The sequence below is a fragment of the Glandiceps talaboti genome, chromosome 3 (assembly GCF_964340395.1).
Source record: "Glandiceps talaboti chromosome 3, keGlaTala1.1, whole genome shotgun sequence".
Classification (NCBI taxonomy): Eukaryota; Metazoa; Hemichordata; class Enteropneusta; family Spengelidae; genus Glandiceps; species Glandiceps talaboti.
The window spans coordinates 28,048,368-28,071,766 of record NC_135551.1 but is presented as its reverse complement, the minus strand read 5'-3'; the positions used below and the strand labels follow the sequence as shown (position 1 = coordinate 28,071,766).

The following is a 23,399-nucleotide window of genomic DNA, read 5'->3' as shown; positions in this document are numbered from 1 at the left end:
ACATATTGTCGCAAGGAGTAGTTTCTCTGACTAAACTGACTGTCGAGCTACATGTTCCGATTACGAATGTATTTTAAAGGAGAGCTAAAAACAAACTTATTATATACACGAAAAGGAATTGTGTAAATCAAGGATTGCAAAGCCCAGTTAAAAATATTATCCAGTTAATCCTAAGTAAGAGATTCACATGGCCTACATACGGATTATATGAACAGTAAATTCACAATGCCCATGATGCCAAACAAACACAACATGTTACAGTAATCACGGTCAGCGTTGATACACGGTAGAATGTCACCAAAAAAGTTTACTTCTCAGAAAGGGTGCAAATATGAGATACTAGTGTCAGAACATTCAACCGAAAAACGGAAGTAGCCAGGAAAAAGAAGAAAAAAGTATTATATCACCAAAACAATTAATGATCAATATCACACACAAAATAAGTTATATTGCACCACAAAAATTGATCATTGAATCGATCAATCATTCAACCAAATAATAAATCAATCAATAAATCGATCGATCAATTACATGCTCGCTGGCCTCTGTGGTAATATACAGTATCCTCGTTCAAGACTTAGTGTTATAACAATGACCTCATCATACCTTTGACCTAACTAGCATGCATTGTGAAAAAGTCGCCGCTACAAAATGGCGGCCTCCGCAGAGGAAATTCAAGCCCAACTGGAAAGTGCCGCTCACGTTATCATGGTAAGTATTCATTGAAAATTTTGAGTTAAGATAGTGTCGATAATGCCATGTTAAGATGTGATGTCCTTAAAACTCTTCCAGATCATGTTTTTGTACATTTTTATGATATCACGGACATAGTACATTGTCTACACGTTACGTCTACGGTCTACGGTCGACGACGCACCGGCTACATTATGATTCATTGTTACTTTTACCGCGGTACAAGGTGACGCTTGTCGAAGTTCAACTCATGTTACACAAAGAATGAGATATTTGTCGCTCCGTGTTCAGGGTGTTCATTATATCATAATATTATGCTCTCACTAGGACACAGTTGTCCAGTAACCAGTAGTTACCTCTCTTCCAATTCTGAGTTTCCGAAAATATTGGGCCATCATTGTTAGGAAATATTAGTTACCAAAGGTTTTATCAGCCTTTTGGCCAAACTGGCTAACAACATGTAGTCTCGACTCTCCATAGACGGTTTATGGTTGACCTGGTAAACTCTCTCGAGTCCGTGTGGAGAGAACGCTTACCTTGTCGACAGTAGGCAACATGGTGCAAAATGCGTCTATGCAACTTGCAATCACCTACTCGTTTTTGTTACCAGAATCAGGTACATATAGTCTAATGTCCAGTCTGTGATTCAGCCGCGTATTAAAAAGTCAAATAAGAAATGATAGTATTGTGGTTACTTGAAATGTTCCTCCTTCACATCCACTTGACAGGGGATGGGGAGGGGTTAACGGTTGTCTTACTCTTGTAGTTGCTTGTAGTTGTATGGGGGGGGGGGTGGGGTTGGTAAAACAAGTTTGTACCAAGTAAAACATCGAATTTTCTCATTAAATACTGTCAACACATCCTGACAGTTTGAAGATAAGATGAAAATACTTGAAGGACTGAATTCTAGTAATAGTAATTTTCAATTTCAAATGCAGAGTATGATGTATTGTGTATAGTTTACACATTTTCCTGCATGCAGTCAAGGAAAATAACCTACATGCACAGGACTGTAATATTGCAGCATACAGAGCTGTGAGATTGCAGTGTGCATGACATTCACTGTAAGATATCAGGGTACAGGTCTGTAAGATTGCAGACAGGATTGTAAGATTGCAGTGTACAGGTCTGTAAGAGCATACAGAACTGTAAGATTGCAGACAGGAGTGTAAGATTGCATACAGACCTGTAAGATTGCAGACAGGATTGTAAAATTACAGTGTACAGGATTGTAAGATTGCAGATAGGACTGTAAGATTGCAGTGTACAGGACTGTAAATCAATAGCGACCACATTTACAAGTACAAGTTTTTTAATATGAAATACACAAAACAGATACAGACTCTGATAGCATGCAAGCATATACAATGATACATTTTATTGCATTGTGAAACACAAATCAACACGGTCACTGTCAGGAAATATCCAAACACAAAACTGTTCATTTGTGTTTACTCTGACATATACATAAAACATAACTTTTTATGTGTGTGTGTGCATTTTCAGTGTCTGTGTTTTGTTTGTGTAATTCATAACAAAAAACGTGCAAGATGTAAAAAATACATACAGTGTAATACCACCTAATTGAAACTCCAAACTCTCGCTACATGTATACTAGTTTGGTAGTAAATGTGCCATTTTTATTTGCCAAAACAAAGTCAAAGTTATAATAACATGTTGTACAATTTATACACTAAAGATTACAAAAAAGACATTACAGTTCTATTTCATAATTCCTATACACTATTGTTCTCCATTTCTTTTACCAGGCTCCTCCTACCATGGTAACTGCAGAGCAGAGGCATCAATCTGAGAAAGTCTTACTGTCATTTAGAAAATTGAAATCTCCATTTGCAACATGTAAACATATTTTAGGTAAGTAATTAATGTCCATTTGGAGAACAGTAATGTCAATACTTTGTCCTATTCTGAATAAAAGTTCTTATGGGTGCCTAGGAATTTCTATTTGTAAGGGACAATCTGTAGCATGATATCAGGGCCATTATGTCACACAAGTTTTGACTTCATTTGCTTAGGGAGGGAGGGAGTCTGGCATCAATACGGTTGCTGAACTTCATTTCTGCACTTCTGACCAAATTTTGAAAACTTTCATGCCATAAATGATAACAGGTACTGTACGTACTGAGATGTTGATATAAAGTTGATTAGAATTTAATATGATATCCAGTGCTGGGTTTCCAGTTGGTTGTTTATTGTGCTTACTGTGTTTTGACAATTGTAGTGGTACATGACAACTACAGTTTTCACCATGGTTTACATCATATATAAATGCATTGATGTCACACTTGTGAATGTTCATTTAGGGGAGGAGGGTTGACCTAAACAAAGTTCGTTTATTGAGCTTGTGCAATTATCCCTTAGAATGCACTCAGTTTGATTATGTGTGTTGTTTATCAATTACCATTTGTAACATTTAGTTGTAGTGTTGCTTTCTAAACATAGATGTAGTTAAGATATAAGGCACATAGAATGTTGTATTTCTAAATTTAGACCTGTAAATTATGTATGTACAAATTTCATTAAGTCACCTTAAACGTGTTTTGAGTTTTTTTTTTTTTTTGGTCTATAACAGGAAATAGGAATGGTACATAGTAAAAATCTCTGCAGATGTTTATTGTCAAATTTACATATTGGTTTATTTACTGTGATCTATCAATTGCTGTGGCATAGTCTAAATTTTGTTTCAACTACATTTGTTAAAATACTGTAAGATGTTATTGTCATTATTACAGATACTATCCTCTGTTTGTTTTACTTCTTGTAGAAAATAGTAAAGTAGATTACGTCTTATTCCAAGCTGCATCAACCATCAAGGAAGGAGTTGCTAGAGAATGGGTTTTACTTGACAAGGTTCAAGTAGAATCAATGAGATCCTTCTTGCTGAGATATGTCATGGAGAAACCACAGTAAGTACTGAATATGTAGCCAGAAACTCATCCTTTTGTTTATCCCCATCACTGCCATTTGTTTCTGAATGGCTAAAGTCTTTTGGCAAGATTGGAATCATGATTGTGCCTTAGTCAACCCAGATATATAATTGGGTACCTGGTAGGATAGCAGTTGCAATGTGAATGCTTTAATCCTATGTGCTTATAGAGGCTGCAATGGACTATATGCTCCCCAGGGAGTTGAGGAAGTGAAGGGCTGTTGTGCCACTATAGATCCGTGCCATGGGTAATAATTGTAAAGTGCTTGGAGCAGAGTTTGAAAACACTTTATACCATTGTGCAACTTACCAAACAATTCCATTTTATTAGATGACAGAGCTATGTTAGACAACAGATATTAATTGATTTATTTCTATTTTATTAGATTACAGAGCTATGTTAGACAGCAGATATTACAAGCTGTAGCTGTGATAGTAAAAAGAGGAACTGTAGATCAGAAAGCAGATGATAGGCATCGGATCTATGACGATGTATCAGAACTCATACATAGTGGTAATTCTTCATTGGTGAGTAGTGAGATGTTGAGAAACATAAACTTTGCTGAGCATGGCCATACAGGTGTGCTAGAATATTGATGGAACTGTCTTAGGGTGAACACACTATCAAGGCTGGTAATCCAAGACGTGTAAAGAAAGCTAAAAGTAGTAACACATATGCCATCCATGTGACTGTAGGCTCCCTGATGTTACTCCTACTTACACCTATACATAGCTCTGGATATATACACTGCAGGGTTCTGACTCGTCTTCTCCCTCTGCTATGGTTCTTTCCTGTTTCAAATAGCGAGACTGCAAACAGATTTCATTCACAAGGATTTGCAAGGATTTGGGGAATAAAAACCACCCGTACCCTTGCTAATGACTATATAAAATACAGAAAATAACTTTAGATCATTAAATGCAACCTACGTCTTGTGTATTCTGTCATTACTTAGACAAAGAAAGCTTCTATATTTAAACATTCCTTCATTGAATTACACTGTAAGATACGCTGAGTCACTTCACCTTCACTGGCCAGCTCTATCAAGGGGTTGACTGATGTGTGAGGGTGCCCATCATGGCATACCTCACAAACTAGAGGTTGATTGATGAGTGAGGGCACCCTGTCATGGCATACCTCACAGACTAGAGGTTGATTGATGTGTGAGGGCACCCTGTCATGGCATACCTCACAGACTAGAGGTTGATCAATGTGTGAGGGCACCCTGTCATGGCATACCTCACAGACTAGAGGTTGATCAATGTGTGAGGGCACCCTGTCATGGCATACCTCACAGACTAGAGGTTGATCAATGTGTGAGGGCACCCTGTCATGGCATACCTCACAAACTAGAGGTTGATTGATGTGTGAGGGCACCCTGTCATGGCATACCTCACAGACTAGAGGTTGATCAATGTGTGAGGGCACCCTGTCATGGCATACCTCACAGACTAGAGGTTGATCAATGTGTGAGGGCACCCTGTCATGGCGTACAGTTACCTTACAGCCTAGAGGTTGATCAATGTGTGAGGATGCCCTATCATGGCGCACCTTACAGACTAACAGTATATTTTACCTTGAGTTTTTTAACATGTGTAATTGTGGTGTTATTTCCATCACAGCAAATGGTAGCATGTTCAATATTGACATCACTATTAAATGAATACTCCAGCACTAGTAGATCTAGTGATGTAGGACTGAGCTGGGAATTCCATGCAACTTGTAAGAGAATGTTTGAGGTAAGTATGCTCACATTTTATTTGCATGAAATTTATGAGTATTGTTGATGTGTCGTTTTTGAGTGAACCTACATTTGTATGATTTGATTTGATTTGAATTTATTTGCAAATAAAATAAAGTAAAAACCTACATTTAAAAGTATTGTCAAGGATAACACAACAAAGCAATTAAAACTTATTTCCATTGTGGTCCTCGAATGGAAAATGGAATGTATGACCTCCATATGAAACATGTTTAGTAGAATACTGAAATATATTTTTAAGAATTTATTCTCATCAATTCCACTGAAATGTCACCCAAGTCACTGACCCATTTGTGTACGTTGTTAGCTCTAATCATAGAACTTGAGTGCTCTTTGAAAAATTCTTGTTTGAATTCATAATTGTGACCAAATCACAAACTACATATTAACATATATCAAGTGTTTGTAGAAATTAAAATCTACACTACTTTAACATGATCTTTAAAGATTCCTAAAATTTGGTAAATGTCATATCTAGATAAGATCATCCTATCCTATCATGTTGTAATTTGCTTTCTGTCTTACAGGTTAGTGACTTGAAAAAAGTGTTTGTTTTCGCTGTACAAGTATTACATCAGTTTTCTAATGAAGATATTCCTGAATCCAGAGAAGCGTCGTCTGTTTTTAACAAGTTTTTATCCATAGCTGAACAAATACTAAGTTGGGACTTTACACCCACAAACAATATCCTTTTTATGATTTATGGTCATATGGATCACAGATGGGTATTTATTTTGGATTTTTAATTCAGAAAACAACTCTAGGATGTTTTTTAACTTGGAAAAACAATGTGAAACAACATATACTAAGTCATTGTTTGTAACTCAATAAATTGCAAAACATTAAAAAATGTGTAAAATATTTACATTGTACGTACAATAACAAAGTTTTGTACACAGTTGTTAGCTTACAAACACGTTACAAACACAGACCTTAACGATCCTATTTCGCATTATATTTCCAAGTATATGAACATACTAGAGTTGTCTTAAGAATTAAAAATCCAAAATAATTACCCATTTCTCGTCCATATGGCCATCATGTGTAATTTTGGTCATTTGTTACTTACTGCAGACAAGTATTGTATTGACTTTGGTAGTCTAGATCTACTTGTGGTACCAAATCATCTCTTCACCCCATCTACACAGAGCAATATTGAATAATGTAGTCTAGAGGCTATCCGTGGCTTCAGATCTCAAGATCTCTTTTCACCTTTGTCTAGCTCAATGAGAAATCATGTCCCACAAGTTAGTCGTGCAAATGAGTAAACCCCAATCTGTTAAATTGATGTATACATTATAGTAGCTTCCTGATCTGACAAATATGATAAGATGTGATGTTAATGACTGTGGGTGGCTTTGGTTGAATTTGAAATTTCATATCAGGACCTCATTGAGAGATATCTTGAGATTTGATGCCACGGATAGCACTAGACTATAACTTTGATGATATGAGAAAACATGAGTTACAGAGTCAATTGAATGTATCAAGAAAACCCTTGAGTATTTTGCAGCTGAATGAAGAACAATATTGGAAAATAACGTAACTATAACAGTGCCAGTAATATCAAAGAATAAGTGGTATTAGTAATAACAATTTTGAACTTTTGGACTCAAATTTTGAACACACCAGAACCTGTGACATAGACACACATTGTTCTGACATAGACACATATTGTCATGACATAGACATGCATTGTTCTGACAAAGACACATGTTGTAATGACATAGACATGCATTGTTGTGACATAGACATGCATTGTTGTGACATAGACACATATTGTTGTGACATAGACACACATCGTTGTGACATAGACGTGTGTTGTCATGACATAGACACATTGTTCTGACATAGTCACATGTTGTCATGACATAGACACATGTTGTCATGACATATACATGCATTGTTGTGACATAAACACATATTGTTGTGACATAGACATGTCATGACATAGACATGCATTGTTGTGACATAGACATGCATTGTTGTGACATAGACATGCATTGTTGTGACATAGACACACATTGTCATGATATAGACACACATTGTCATGACATAGACACACATTGTCATGACATAGACACACATTGTCATGACATAGACACACATTGTCGTGACATAGACAGACATTGTCATGACATAGACACACATGTTGTCATGACCTAGACACACATGTTGTCATGACATAGACATACATTGTTGTGACATAGACACATGTTGTAGACACACGTTGTTGTGATAGACACATGTTGTAATGACATAGACAAACATTGTTGTGACATAGACACATGTTGTCATGACATAGACATGCATTGTTGTGACATAGACACATATTGTTGTGACATAGACACATGTTGTCATGACATAGACACACATTGTTGTGACATAGACACATGTTGTAATGACATAGACACACGTTGTCGTGATAAAGGTATTAATTCCATATTTTCTGTTCAACTTGGCTTGTGCATGGTATAATACTTGTTATTTTTCCTTGACTATAATCACTAGCTAGACGTAATGTAGGTAGTTTTGACAGTACTCAGAGTACATTATTTAAACCCAATGCCACATGGAGGACCACTATTCTAGATCATAATTTAATAGATTTATTTTTTAAGGTAAGTACTTTACAGTCCTGTTAAACTGTAGGAATATAGCAGCACCATAGATGTTGGAGGAGGCCAAGGCTCCACAATCTATGCCAGAACCCATGATACTAGTATGGCTCCACAATCTATGCCAGAACCCATGATACTAGTATGGCTCCACAATCTATGCCAGAACCCATGATACTAGTATGGCTCCACAATCTATGCCAGAACCCATGATACTAGTATGGCTCCACAATCTATGCCAGAACCCATGATACTAGTATGGCTCCACAATCTATGCCAGAACCCATGATACTAGTATGGCTCCACAATCTATGCCAGAACCCATGATACTAGTATGGCTCCACAATCTATGCCAGAACCCATGATACTAGTATGGCTCCACAATCTATGCCAGAACCCATGATACTAGTATGGCATACTACAACTATTTCCATGAGTGTTTGTGGCTTAGAAGGGAATGCCACTCCAGGCAATGAAATCATTGTCTTAAACTATAGGTTCTGGAGAGTCATTTCATGATTTTACATCACATACAATTACTCGTATATACAGAAAAACATCCCACTCTATTGTCTATGATTTGACGGTGTGTCTTTATCATATTTATAGGGCATCTTTGCAGTTGGCCATTGCATGCATGAGTCAGCAGAAATAATAGATTCATCATGACTCCTGAGTGCTTTTTCCCTTCACTAGAAAACATCTCATGAATATTCTCATGAATAAAGAAGACTCAAGCTTGCCTTCTTTTCACGACACATTCCTAATATTCGTCATAAATCATCTAGTACATTTATATAGCAGTGATATGGTACTAATTTATTGTTTTCTGTCAAATTGAGTCATTAAAGAAAGTTACCCATGTTATTAGGAAACTATATTTCTATGTGTTTATTTCATCTTACAGCTTCACATGAAGATACGACATAATTCTGAGATGGGGCACCATTCAATGCAGTGTTTAACACAATTAGCTTCTCTTAGTGGTCCAATATTTCAAAGCTCTGACACCCAGCGAGATTACCTGGCACATTTTATTCAAGGCTTCCTCAGTTTGTTTCGCAGGTATGTTTCAGTGTGTGTGTGTGTGTGGGAGGGGGGGGGGGGGCATTGGGATTGGTTGGTTATGTGCTTATGTTAGAAGTAGGGCTTGCATGCAACTTTGTGTGTGTGTGTGTGTGTGTGTGTGTGCGTGTGTGTGTGCGTGCATGCATGCTTGCATGCACATGCATGTGTGTATATGTATGTGTCATGTGCATATGTATATATGTATGTATGTATGTATGTATGTATGTATGTATGTATGTATGTATGCGTGTATGTATGTATGCATGTATGTATGTATGTATGTATGTATGTATGTGTGTATGTATATGTGTGTGTGTGTGTGTGTGTGTGTTTGTTTGATATAGTTCAAAATGCAAAATGGAAGAGAGCCAGTACAGATGATATTTGAATTAAAGTTACATATGCATATATATATATATATATATATATATATATATATATATATATATATATATATATATATATATATATATATATATATATATATATATATATATATATATATATATATATATATACACACAGCTTTTCACATTTACAATTTGTCCAATCCAAATCTGTTCACAATTAGTTTGACTTGAACCAATCACAAATGGATGGATTGATATTGATTTAAGCGTTACAAGTTTATGAGATCAGTTGAATTTTGTGAGTATTTAAAAGAGTTGTGCATTAATGAATGAATCTATGTTTTGCTTTGTCCCAGTGTTGATGTTGTTGATCATGAAGCCCTTGGCATCTCCAATGTGGTAAATAGACTAGTTACTGTATATCCAATTGCTGTCTTTGTACAAGTACCAACTGAACTATTAGATCCATTTATCAACATTCTGACTAAGTTTACTTGTCAGTTTGGAAGAAAGGCAGCGTTAGAAGAAGCAGTAAGTACAACTTGTCCATGTGTTTCCCTTGACATCTATCATTTGGCAGTGTTAATATAGTGTGGACAGGTACATACAAACTCTCATCCATATTTATCCATTGATGTCTATCACTTAGCAATGTCTGTATAGTGTGGGCAGGTACATACAAACTCTTGTCCATGTTTATCCATCGATGTCTATCACTTAGCAATGTCTGTATAGTGTGGGCAGGTACATACAAACTCTTGTCCATGTTTATCCATCAATGTCTCATTTGGCTATGTTAGTATAGTGTATATATTTGTGGCATCACTGATACTGGGTTCCTGTACTGGAAACTTGTCTATTTCTTGGTATACAACTTTTAATCCCTTTACACAAGATGATATATGAAGTAGGATGTCTTAAAGTAATCTTCACTTTGCTATTACTTTGTAATACAACGACGGTTGTTATATTTTGCATATTTTTATCATTTATTCTGGTAGATGCATAAAGATGATATGATTCATATGGAGGCCTTTGATCAGTTGTTAGATGCATGGACAACATTGATGTTAGATACCCAACATTTTCCAGTTGATTATTTCAAACCACATGCAATGGAGGTGTTTAACAGCTATGTACAATGTCATTTAGCGGCTCCAGATGGTACAAGGAACCAGGTATGTAACAGTTGTGTACAATGTCATTTAGCAACTCCAGATGGTACAAGGAACCAGGTATGTAACAGCTATGTATAATGTCATTTAGCACCTCCAGATGGTACATGGAATCAGGTATGGAACAGTTATGTACAATGTTGTCTAGTAACATCTGATGGTACATGGAACTAGGTACAATGTATGTAACTGCTATGTACAATATCATCTAGTAACATCAGATGGTACAGGCAGATGGCCTTACATACAAACTTTACATATGTCCAAAGCACAATGAGATATTGTTTGACCTGTATTGTTTCAGACTTGTAATGGTGAATCATCCCTAGATGAAGAAGAAATCAACGAGGCTGAGGAAGATGATAGAGTTTTATTTAATGACCAGCTGTGTAGCATTGGTTGCTTAGCGAGGGTCATACCCCAACATAGTATACAACTACTAACTAGGTAAGAAATGTCTAGAAATATCATGTCTGTACATTTGACTTTGACCCTGAGCTTAAAATTCAAGGTTTCTGTTGTTTCTTGCATTACACAATAGCTATGTACCATGGAAAGATGATTCAAGTGTCTAGTACTATGTTTCTATGGATTTTTCTTGCCGTCATGATTAGGGGGAAAGTCTTGATTTTCAAAGAATTGCAGAAAAGCATTCCAGGACATTGTTCAAAAATTTTCACACATGCAAGCACACACACACACACACACACACACACACACACACACACACACGCACACACACACATACATACATAAATATACATAGACATAGACACATGTACACACACACAAATGAAAATGGATACATCTGAATGTATCAAATCTGAACACTTTCTTTGTAGGTTATTAGAAGAAAGAGTTAATAGGTTACATGGTCAGTTACAGAGACTTCAGCAGCAAGCAATGAGTCATGGTGCACATAATGTTTCACAGAGTGATGTTGTATTGGATGATTTATATGAAGATATCCACTGGCTAGTATTGATATCAGGTATGTGGGAAATATTCACTGGCTAGTATTGATATCAGGTATGTGGGAAATATTCACTGGCTAGTATTAATATCAGGTACGTGGGAAATATTCACTGGCTAGTATTGATATCAGGTATGTGTGAAATATTCACTGGCTAGTATTAATATCAGGTATGTGGGAAATATCCACTGGCTAGTATTGATATCAGGTACGTGGGAAATATCCACTGGCTAGTATTAATATCAGGTATGTGGGAAATATTCACTGGCTAGTATTGATATCAGGTATGTGGGAAATATTCACTGGCTAGTATTAATATCAGGTATGTGTGAAATATCCACTGGCTAGTATTAATATCAGGTACGTGGGAAATATCCACTGGCTAGTATTAATATCAGGTATGTGGGAAATATTCACTGGCTAATACTGATATCAGGTATGTGGGAAATATTCACTGGCTAGTATTGATATCAGGTATGTGTGAAATATTCACTGGCTAGTATTGATATCAGGTATGTGGGAAATATTCACTGGCTAGTATTGATATCAGGTATGTGGGAAATATCCACTGGCTAGTATTGATATCAGGTATGTGGGAAATATTCACTGGCTAGTATTGATATCAGGTATGTGTGAAATATTCACTGGCTAGTATTGATATCAGGTATGTGGGAAATATTCACTGGCTAGTATTGATATCAGGTATGTGTGAAATATTCACTGGCTAGTATTGATATCAGGTATGTGGGAAATATTCACTGGCTAGTATTGATATCAGGTATGTGTGAAATATCCACTGGCTAGTATTGATATCAGGTATGTGGGAAATATTCACTGGCTAGTATTGATATCAGGTATGTGGGAAATATTCACTGGCTAGTATTAATATCAGGTACGTGGGAAATATTCACTGGCTAGTATTGATATCAGGTATGTGGGAAATATTCACTGGCTAGTATTGATATCAGGTATGTGGGAAATATTCACTGGCTAATGCTGATATCAGGTATGTGTGAAATATTCACTGGCTAGTATTGATATCAGGTATGTGGGAAATATTCACTGGCTAGTATTGATATCAGGTATGTGGGAAATATTCACTGGCTAGTATTGATATCAGGTATGTGGGAAATATTCACTGGCTAGTATTGATATCAGGTATGTGTGAAATATTCACTGGCTAGTATTGATATCAGGTATGTGGGAAATATTCACTGGCTAGTATTGATATCAGGTATGTGTGAAATATCCACTGGCTAGTATTGATATCAGGTATGTGGGAAATATTCACTGGCTAGTATTGATATCAGGTATGTGGGAAATATTCACTGGCTAGTATTGATATCAGGTATGTGGGAAATATTCACTCACTGGCTAGTATTGATATCAGGTATGTGTGAAATATCCACTGGCTAGTATTGATATCAGGTATGTGGGAAATATTCACTGGCTAGTATTAATATCAGGTATGTGGGAAATATTCACTGGCTAATACTGATATCAGGTATGTGTGAAATATCCACTGGCTAGTATTGATATCAGGTATGTGGGAAATATTCACTGGCTAGTATTAATATCAGGTATGTGGGAAATATTCACTGGCTAATACTGATATCAGGTATGTGGGAAATATCCACTGGCTAGTATTGATATCAGGTATGTGGGAAATATTCACTGGCTAGTATTAATATCAGGTATGTGGGAAATATTCACTGGCTAATACTGATATCAGGTATGTGGGAAATATTCACTGGCTAGTATTGATATCAGGTATGTGTGAAATATCCACTGGCTAGTATTGATATCAGGTACGTGGGAAATATTCACTGGCTAGTATTGATATCAGGTATGTGGGAAATATTCACTGGCTAGTATTGATATCAGGTATGTGGGAAATATTCACTGGCTAATGCTGATATCAGGTATGTGTGAAATATTCACTGGCTAGTATTGATATCAGGTATGTGTGAAATATTCACTGGCTAGTATTGATATCAGGTATGTGTGAAATATTCACTGGCTAGTATTGATATCAGGTATGTGGGAAATATTCACTGGCTAGTATTAATATCAGGTATGTGGGAAATATTCACTGGCTAGTATTAATATCAGGTATGTGGGAAATATTCACTGGCTAGTATTAATATCAGGTATGTGGGAAATATTCACTGGCTAGTATTGATATCAGGTATGTGGGAAATATTCACTGGCTAGTATTAATATCAGGTATGTGGGAAATATTCACTGGCTAGTATTGATATCAGGTATGTGGGAAATATCCACTGGCTAGTATTAATATCAGGTATGTGGGAAATATTCACTGGCTAGTATTAATATCAGGTATGTGGGAAATATTCACTGGCTAGTATTAATATCAGGTACGTGTGAAATATTCACTGGCTAGTATTGATATCAGGTACGTGTGAAATATTCACTGGCTAGTATTGATATCAGGTATGTGTGAAATATTCACTGGCTAGTATTGATATCAGGTACGTGTGAAATATTCACTGGCTAGTATTGATATCAGGTACGTGTGAAATATCCACTGGCTAGTATTGATATCAGGTATGTGGGAAATATTCACTGGCTAGTATTGATATCAGGTATGTGGGAAATATTCACTGGCTAGTATTGATATCAGGTATGTGGGAAATATTCACTGGCTAGTATTGATATCAGGTATGTGTGAAATATTCACTGGCTAGTATTGATATCAGGTACGTGTGAAATATTCACTGGCTAGTATTGATATCAGGTATGTGGGAAATATTCACTGGCTAGTATTGATATCAGGTATGTGTGAAATATTCACTGGCTAGTACTAATAGTATTGTATATGTGGGAGATATTTGAAATTTTGTTGTCTAGTTCTAATATCAGGTATATAGGAAATGTATACTGAGAAGTACACATGTACTAATATTAAGTGTGTGGAAAATATACATTGGCTGTACTAACCTCTGGGATGTCTGATATCAGGTATATGGGATATTAGTACAAGTTAGTGCTTATGACATTGGCTACCCAGTCAGCAGTGACATTGTGAAAATGAACAATTGGTTATTACAGAGTACATGTATACTGATTACATGGTTTTCTATCAGTGTACCGATGATTAGGCACAACTAGAAATTTAAGCAATTGACATAGTGTGTACAAAATCTAGTGACATTCTCAATTTAAATCTATTGATAATTTTACAAGTCCATAATATGAGATTGAATAAGTATAACTCTTCTCTGTTTTCCACTGTAGCATTTGTCCTTGCTGATGAACCCCAAGGAGAAACCCCACTTATCCCTTCAGACATAATGGAATATTCCATAGGAGAGTCACAAAATGTCAACATAGATACAACACTTCGGGTATTGGGATCACCAGGTGAAAAGGTGTCATCTATACCAGGAAGTGATCAAAGTAGTGATAAAGTAGTTAGGTAAGTGAAATCATTATTCTTGAATGAAAGTTACATCCATGACGACTTATCATGAACATAATAGCCTTGATATTTAGATGTTATTCTCCAGTATTTTTCTTTGTTCATTCAAAGAAAATGGGAGTGACCTAAGGGGTCTTTGTCTGACAACCCTTAGGTCATGAGTATTTTTCGGCAGAATGAAGGAAAATATAACCAGTTCCAGTAATATCAAAGTAATGGTAATTTTGAATGTTTTGACTCATATTTCGAACACAGCATAGCCACTGACATAGGCACACATTGTTGTGACGTAGAATGACCAGAGTATATATTCAATATTTTTTGGCTCATGAATGGTATGATGAGTTGTATGTCTTTGGTGCAAGGATACAGTCAGTACACAGTAATCACATCATTGATAACATAACTGAAATTACATGTAAATTGATACCAATGTTTATTGGTATGGCTCTGTGCTGGATATAACAGGATAGTGAGAACTAATTTTTGCCCCAAAGTTATTTCCCTCAATCAAAGTATATCTTACGCTATTCAAAGATTTACATTTTACAGTGCAATTAATTTTAACATAATGAATTTTTTGTCATTGTCAGATTAATAGCTGCAGTATTCAGGTTATCAGAAGTAGAACGTCGTGCTGTGAATGCACAGCTGTCTTCATTACTAAGTCCACAAGTAGGTGCTACCACAATGTGGTTTCTACGGAGATGGTGCTTATCATATTTACTGCCAAATGAAAGATACTATGCACAGGTAATGTTTACTTAATAACATAGTCATGTGATATCTACAAGTTATTTGATTGGACCAATGTCATTCAGTCTTTTATGATTTCTTAATCTGTCTATTGGTATCAAAGTGAATAATTGTTACTGACTTTAGTACAGATAACGGATTTCTTTTATGTAAAAAAAGGGATATCTTTGGCCAGTTGATTATTTTCATCAAATATACTGTGTATGATTTGAATGTCATTTTGTAAAGCAAAGTGATGTTTTCGTGACAATACAAAATATGTTTTGTTGTGGGCACGTGTGTGTGTGTGTGTGTGTGTGTGTGTGTGTGTGTGTGTGTGTGTGTGTGTGTGTGTGTGTGTGTGTGTGTGTGTGTGTCACTGTGTGTGTCACTGTGTGTGTATGTGTGACTCATCTTTGCCAACATTTACTGAAGGACAGATAATAGACAAAGTTTACCGAAGAACAGAGGGTGATGATAGACAAATACTAGACCTTGTTATAACAGAGGTGAAAAGAATAGTGTAAGGTCACCTTCCTTGAAATTAAAAGTATCAAGGTATGTAATTAAACTTCAAAGTAAAATGTGAATATTTTGTAAACTTTCAATTTGACAGATGAGTTTACCAATAACAGCTGCATTTGGTCGTGATACAGAGGGAGGTAGATGGAGTATAGGATTTCTTGTAGATAAGATTTTATCTAATTTATCAGTGTGGAGTTCAGAACAAGCACTGGCCATGGACACTGTCAATTTACTGGTTGCATTAGTTCAACAGAAAAACAGGTATGTTGTACAACTACAAGTAGTGTGATTCCATACATCAGTATTACTACAGTAGTGTTATGACCCTATTGTCAGTCATAGATTGTGTATTTTAGGTGTCACATTATGTTAATATTTTAAGGAAGTCATTGATGATAAGCAGCATGGACAGACATTATTATCCCTTGATGCTTGCATTTAGTCCAAAAATCAGTTCTTTCCGAATGTTTTGTGTGTCACTTGTTATGTGAACACTTCTCTCCTAGTGTTTTGTGTGTGACTTGTTATGTGAACACTTCTCTTCTAGTGTTTTGTGTGTCACTGTCACTTGTTATGTGAACACTTCTCTCCTAGTGAATGTGTGTCACTTATTATGTGAACACTTCTCTCCTAGTGTTTTGTGTGTCACTGTCACTTGTTATGTGAACACTTCTCTCCTAGTGAATGTGTGTCACTTGTTATGTGAACACTTCTCCTAGTGTTTTGTGTGTCACTTGTTATGTGAACACTTCTCTCCTAGTAAATGTGTGTCACTTGTTATGTGATTGATAACATGTTGTTTGTGAGGTTTGTATTAAGAAACAAGAATGTAAATGTTTTAACAAAATGTATGTTTTATTGTAGATGTGAAACAGTCATCAAATGTGAGGGTCTGTGGACACTAGCTAAACGTCATGCTACTAACTTGGCTCCATTAGATTTGTTGCCAGAGGACATTAAGTGTAATCTAATGAAAGCCTTAGTTATGGCTGGAAACTCTGCAGGTGATGCAGACACTAAACATAGATATTGGAGTCAGGTGAGTTGTCAGTGATGTCACATGATTGATAGTAGAATTCTGATTGGTTCCTATCATAGTCAGGTGAGTGACAGTACAATTCTGATTGGTTCATATCATAGTCAGGTGAGTGACAGCACAATTCTGATTGGTTGTAAGTGGTGTCATGGAAGTACAATTCTGATTGGTTGTAAGTGGGGTCATGTGAGTGATAGTAGAATTTTTGTTGGGTGATTTATATTGGCTTAGAGAGTATCTTTATTGGTTAATGGAGTCATGTGACTCAATAACAAAATGGGATTTGACAACATTCTATTGAGTTGTGTTGATTTGTAGTTTACTCACTTCACTTTCAAGAATGACCTCCATACATGTACATGTATGTATACAAATCCTGATATATTCTTGTTCATCACAATGGCTTCAAAGCAGTTATCATCTAGTTTGTCTAAGGGTAATGCCTAGTGTTTCTATATCCAGGAGTGGTGTTCCCATTTAAACTCTAATTTTGACTGCTTTGCTATTTTGTCTATACTAATGAAAATTTCTCTGTTTTCCAAATGTAGCTTTTGCAGCCAGTACAGCAGAGATTTAAACATTTACTACAACAAGAGAATTTCCAAAGGATAGCCCAAGAGGAAAATGTCAAGAGAGAAATTGTAACATTACTATCTTTGTTGAAAGGAACTGTCCTTGGTACAAGGCTAGACAATGTGTCTACAGTTTTCTCATTCAGTCTTCCATTGTTAAGTGAAAGTGTGTCGTTACTCAGTACATATCATAATTATCCTGAAGTCATTGTCATGGTCTTAGAGGTCTTCAGAGAAGTAGCCAATCATATCATCTGTTATATCTCAGAGGTAAGTAAGAGACCAATAATGTTCTCTGGGACATTCTACATAGGTATGCTATTGGTTCTGTTATCTCTAGTATTTGTAAAGAGTTGCCTATTCTTTTATCATGTTTATGATCTTATCAATCAATCAATCAATCAATCAACCAACAGAATTTGTATAGCACCAAAATCCAATACAACGTAATGTTCTATGGAGCTGGAACAGGAACAATAGTAGATAAGAACTGACAATTATACAGTACAATCAAACGTTCTTGTAAAGTGTCCTGAGGAATTGTGCGGTCAAATTTGATAAATGAGGTAGTTGTAACTGAAATAATGTGTTGCAAATTTTGTTGTAGTTGAGTTACTTTGTAATAAGGGATTTTACGTCTTGTCGCAGATCTCGCGATATATGCAAATATGCTGAGCAACAGTTGTCAAACATGTGATCGTGGTCAAGCTTTTGCCATAGCCACATGTGATGATGTTGAGAACAGTAGTGTTTCTGTGGCGTTTGACACTTTTAGCCTGACCACCCTCACATGTGGTTGCTATGAATGCAATGGTTCACACAGGATCCCGTGTTCTTCTGCGAGACAGAAAACGGCTTATTAAGTGTTTGCAATTACACTAGGATCTATCATAATACAAGTGGACTTTGGAACTATATTTTGTATCAGTCTGTCTGTCTGCCTGTCTGTCTGTCTGTCTGTCTGTCTGTCTGTCTTTATTTATCTATCTGTCTATCTATCTATCTAGCTATAAAATATATATACATACATATAAATACATATGCATAATATGATTCTGTACAAATTTCTGTAAATAACTACATCCATGTCATGTCTTTCTATTGAAATTGTATATAATTTGCATACACAGAGAGACACCAATAGGTTTTATGAAGTGTCCTTATCTCTACTACAGACCTACTCCAAATACAATGCAGGTAAGTTTCATACGATAACGACAGTGTAGTTGGAGTGATCAGCAACAATGGTGCTAGTAAAGTCCTTTAAGAGCCATGTGCACAAACATCTTTCAGCACACTGAAGTAACAGAAGATACTCTAACATACTCCTAAGCTGCTGTGAACCACTGCTTTGGCTCATGAGGTTTACTTATATAGTGCTTTGCTGCCTATATATGTACATGACCTGGTCATTTCTTATCAGCTATTGTTCACTTTTTATAAAAACAAAAAACAAAAAACAAAAAAACAAAAAAAACCAAAAAAAACCAAAAAAAATCCACACAACTTATTTTGTTGTTGAATGACAGGCCAACAATTTAATTTTTTTTGGATAATAATAATATAACTATAAAAATACTTCATAAGTTTGTCATAACACTTTGCACAATATGGCTTACATGTGTATATGGCCTTAGTATTACAATTCAGTGTATACCATATAATGTGGTTTTTTCTTTTGTTAAATATGACTTTGAGTATGAGAAGTGTGTTCAGAGGCTATTTTTGTCATTTTTGCTGACTCTTTACCTTTGTTCTGTTGTCTAGATACAAGTGACATGTTTGATTGATTCAATATAAATTTTTGGGATAGATTGCAAGGAAAAAATTACTGCACCAAGTCCCAGTATTTTTTTGTTTTAGGGGCTTGCTAGTGATTGCATGTTATTTACATAATTAATTAAGATTGGCAGTGGATTGCACTAATGTAGCAGTTTGTCAGAGAGTTGAAATACATGCTTGGAATTATTGCCTGTACTGTTGTTGGTTTGGACATACAGTGTACTGTGAACAATTGTAATGAATACTTGAGAAATATAAACAGACCATCAAACGATTAACACACTTGCACTAGAGACAGTTTGTGTTGGAATGGTTTCATTTTGATGTGTTCAATACTATTTGCAGGTAAGAGAAGTTATGATGTCACAGCAGAAGAAGACCAGTATCAGGATATCTTGTTAATGATGGAATTACTTACCAATCTTTTATCTAAGGACTTCATAGACTTTGGAATCACAGGTATTGTACACAACTCTACTCCCAAGTCATCAATGTACTAATATTTTACCAGACTTTATTAGAAATACGCCATGGGTTATAGGATAGTCTGTAAGGTACGCCGTGGCGGGATGCCCTCAAACATCAGGTGAGAGGAGGCCGGTGAGGGCGAAAAGTCACGACGTATCTTACAGTCTAGTTATAGGAATGATAAAAGATTTCATGGTTTAGGCACATGGAGTGATGTGTGCAAGTCATCTCATGACAGGAAGTGAGGGCCAGAATAGTGGAGTATTGTAACATAAAGACAGCAGACATAAAGTTACCATACATTCTCTATGTTACCACATTTACTGTTTTAGTAGCAACTACCAGTAATCAAAACATACCTCACCATTACACTGGAATACTCTTTTTAAGAACATGCACCTATTTCATTCAGTGCTTCAAGCAATGCCATACAACCAGTGGCCATGACAAAATTTGCCCGTACTTTGCCAAATCTGGTGCTTACCTGGCTGGAACTACAGTAAACGGAGTATGGCATATTGCATATGAGACTATTTTAAAATACACGTACTTGTGATTTTATGCATTTATTTTCTGTTGTATTTTTCAGATGATATCATTGCTGGTGATACAAATCAGTTGCCTAGTAACGTAACAGCTGCTGATATTGTATTGTATGGTCTTAATATTATAGTGCCTTTGATGACTGCTGAGCTACTTAAGGTGAGATTTACATCAATGTATCTGTCAGACTGCTGACTGAAAACTGAAATGTCTTGGGAAGGGTGATCAGTCAAATCAATGTCTCTGTGTTGTACTTGTGTATACTTACTTTCATTTTTATGCTGTTAAAAAATATCTCTATAATGTTGTCACTTTACATCTTACTATAGTGTGAGTGTGAATTTGTGTCCGTCTGTGTGTGTGTGTGTGTGTGTGTGTGTGTGTGTGTGTCTGTCTGTCTGTCTGTCTGTCTCTGTCTGTCTGTCTGTCTGTCTGTCTGTCTGTCTGTGTGCATGTCTGGTTGTGTTTGTGTCTGTCTCAGTCTGTCTGTGTCTGTCTGTCTGTCTGTCTGTGTCTGTGTGTGCATGTCTGGTTGTGTTTTTGTCTGTGTCTGTGTCTGTGTCTGTGTCTGTGTCTGTGTCTGTGTCTGTGTCTGTGTCTGTCTGTCTATGTCTGTGTGCCTGTCTGTCAGCCTCGTACAACTTGTCTCTGTGAGTGTTCTGACATCTGTACATTCTCTCCCACAGTTTCCATCACTTTGCAATCACTTCTATAAGGTGACTTCATTCATCTGTGAGATATATCCAGAAAAGATTTGTCAATTGCCAGAAGAACTCTTTAAAAGTTTACTTGCATCTATTGAACTTGGTTTGACTAGCTTTGGACTTGAGATCTCCAAGCTATGTTTTGAAAGCTTGTCATCTCTTGGTGGTTACTGTTACAAAGAACAACAGAGGGAAGCAACGTTATCTGCTGCTCTTTCTCACTTTCTCAGGGTAAGTTTAGAAATAGTACTGGTAACATTTGATGAACATCATATCATGTGTGTGCGATATACAAGTGAAAAGACCTAATACAAGCAAATCATTATGGGTAATATTTCAGATGAATATTGAGTGCCATTGATGAATGTGTTGCGATTTATTGAGGTGGAGAAGAGGGGAATAAGAGGAAGGAAGAGGTGGCATGGAGGATGTGTACATGTGTGGGGGAAGAGAGGGGCAGGAGAGAGATATAGCTAGACAGAATAATCAGGGGTGAACAAATCATTTTGTGAACTGGTGGTCCCCAGACCAGTGCCTTAAAAAATCCAGTGGTCCTGCTGAAAGAATTAGTGGTCCCAGGTCCCGCTAATGTGAAACATTAAATCTTGCCTATGAATCTGAATATTCAGACGACTTTTTAACATAGTTATTAACAGTAAGGTACTGGTCCGACGGACCAGACAAGGTAAAATTTGTGTGGTCCGCCCAAAAAAATCGCTGGTCCCGGACTCAGGGCCAGTGGATTTGTTCACCACTGAAAATGTACACTGTTATAAAGTCTGGAGTTATACTTGTGTTGTTTGTGTGCTGAATGTGTAATTTGATTCAGTATTTCATATATTATTTATTATCTATAGGTTGTATTTGATCAATTACTATACCAGAGTTTTGACATGGATCTAACATCATCAGCGGCCGAGGCTTTGTATTCATTAATGTGTTGTCATCAGGTAAGTTAATTTAGAACATTAATAGGGGAACACCATTACAGAAAATAGAGATTTTCATAAGGGAGTCATGTGACCCTATTTTTTTCCTGTTTCCCAATACCCAACCAACCCAAATTTTCAGCTCTGACATCAAAATAAAAAAAATATTTTTATTTTCACCCGCCCTTAATATTTTGTGGAACAGTGCCCTCTCTGGCAAGAATAAGCAAAAGTCTGGACTGTTGACGTCGTCTATGAATTATTATGACTCCTGAGTGCTTATTCCCATCAGTGTAAAACATCCCTCATAATATAAACTGCAAAGGTGAAAACTTGTAAAATGACTACATGTGTATTTGAATTTTGAGAAACAGACTGATTTTCTGACGATATAATAATATATGATAATTTTCTCTTTTTAGGGTCAATATAATGACCTAGTCCACAGTCTCCTTAGAGGTCAAACAGATCCTATGTATTATCAACGTCTTGCTGATGCCTTCAACCAGCTGACCCCACCAAACCAAGCCCTGGTATTTGACAGACCTAACAAGATTGCCTTCCTTAGAAAACTAGAAACATTCCTAATCAATGTCAGAGGCTTTCTGTGTGTGAAATGAGACATTGTATGTGAACCAGACACCTTGCTGATGTGTCTATGAATGTGAAATGAGAGAGATTGTATGTGAAGACACCCAGCAGATACTATACAATGTATCTATGACTGTGAAGTGAGACAATTTCTGTGAAGCAGACACCCAGCAGATACCATATCTATGACTGTGGAGTGAGACAATGTATGTGAAGCAGACACCCAGCATATACCATATCTATGACTGTGGAGTGAGACAATGTATGTGAACCAGACACTCAGCTGACTATGCTAATACTACAATGATGTAATACAAGATTGTGAACTTGTTAGGTGGTAACAAGTTGAGGTGATACAGCTCTACCTACATTATACCTTCCAAGACCAAGGGTTATGCCGTATTTTTCTCCACCTATTGACTTGTAAGTGTAAAGGAATCAAGAGTTTTACGCTGGTCATAGAATGTACAAAACATTTACTGTGT

At 36.3% G+C, this 23,399-nt stretch overlaps 1 protein-coding gene across 1 annotated transcript; it reads left to right on the top strand.

Annotated features, from left to right (window-relative positions):
* The first annotated feature begins 651 nt into the window (after positions 1 to 651).
* Positions 652 to 23,054, top strand: LOC144432903 (exportin-4-like). Its single transcript, XM_078121205.1, has 23 exons — positions 652 to 711; positions 2,463 to 2,568; positions 3,479 to 3,620; positions 4,027 to 4,168; positions 5,264 to 5,380; positions 5,931 to 6,087; positions 7,912 to 8,024; positions 8,929 to 9,086; positions 9,796 to 9,970; positions 10,441 to 10,617; positions 10,919 to 11,061; positions 11,457 to 11,605; positions 14,846 to 15,026; positions 15,623 to 15,782; positions 16,381 to 16,550; positions 17,154 to 17,328; positions 17,874 to 18,167; positions 19,028 to 19,094; positions 20,025 to 20,138; positions 20,737 to 20,849; positions 21,377 to 21,625; positions 22,252 to 22,344; positions 22,746 to 23,054. The coding sequence occupies exons 1-23, from the start codon at positions 652 to 654 to the stop codon at positions 22,941 to 22,943; spliced, it is 3,453 nt and encodes a 1,150-aa protein (XP_077977331.1). The 3' UTR covers positions 22,944 to 23,054.
* The last annotated feature ends 345 nt before the right edge of the window (positions 23,055 to 23,399 follow it).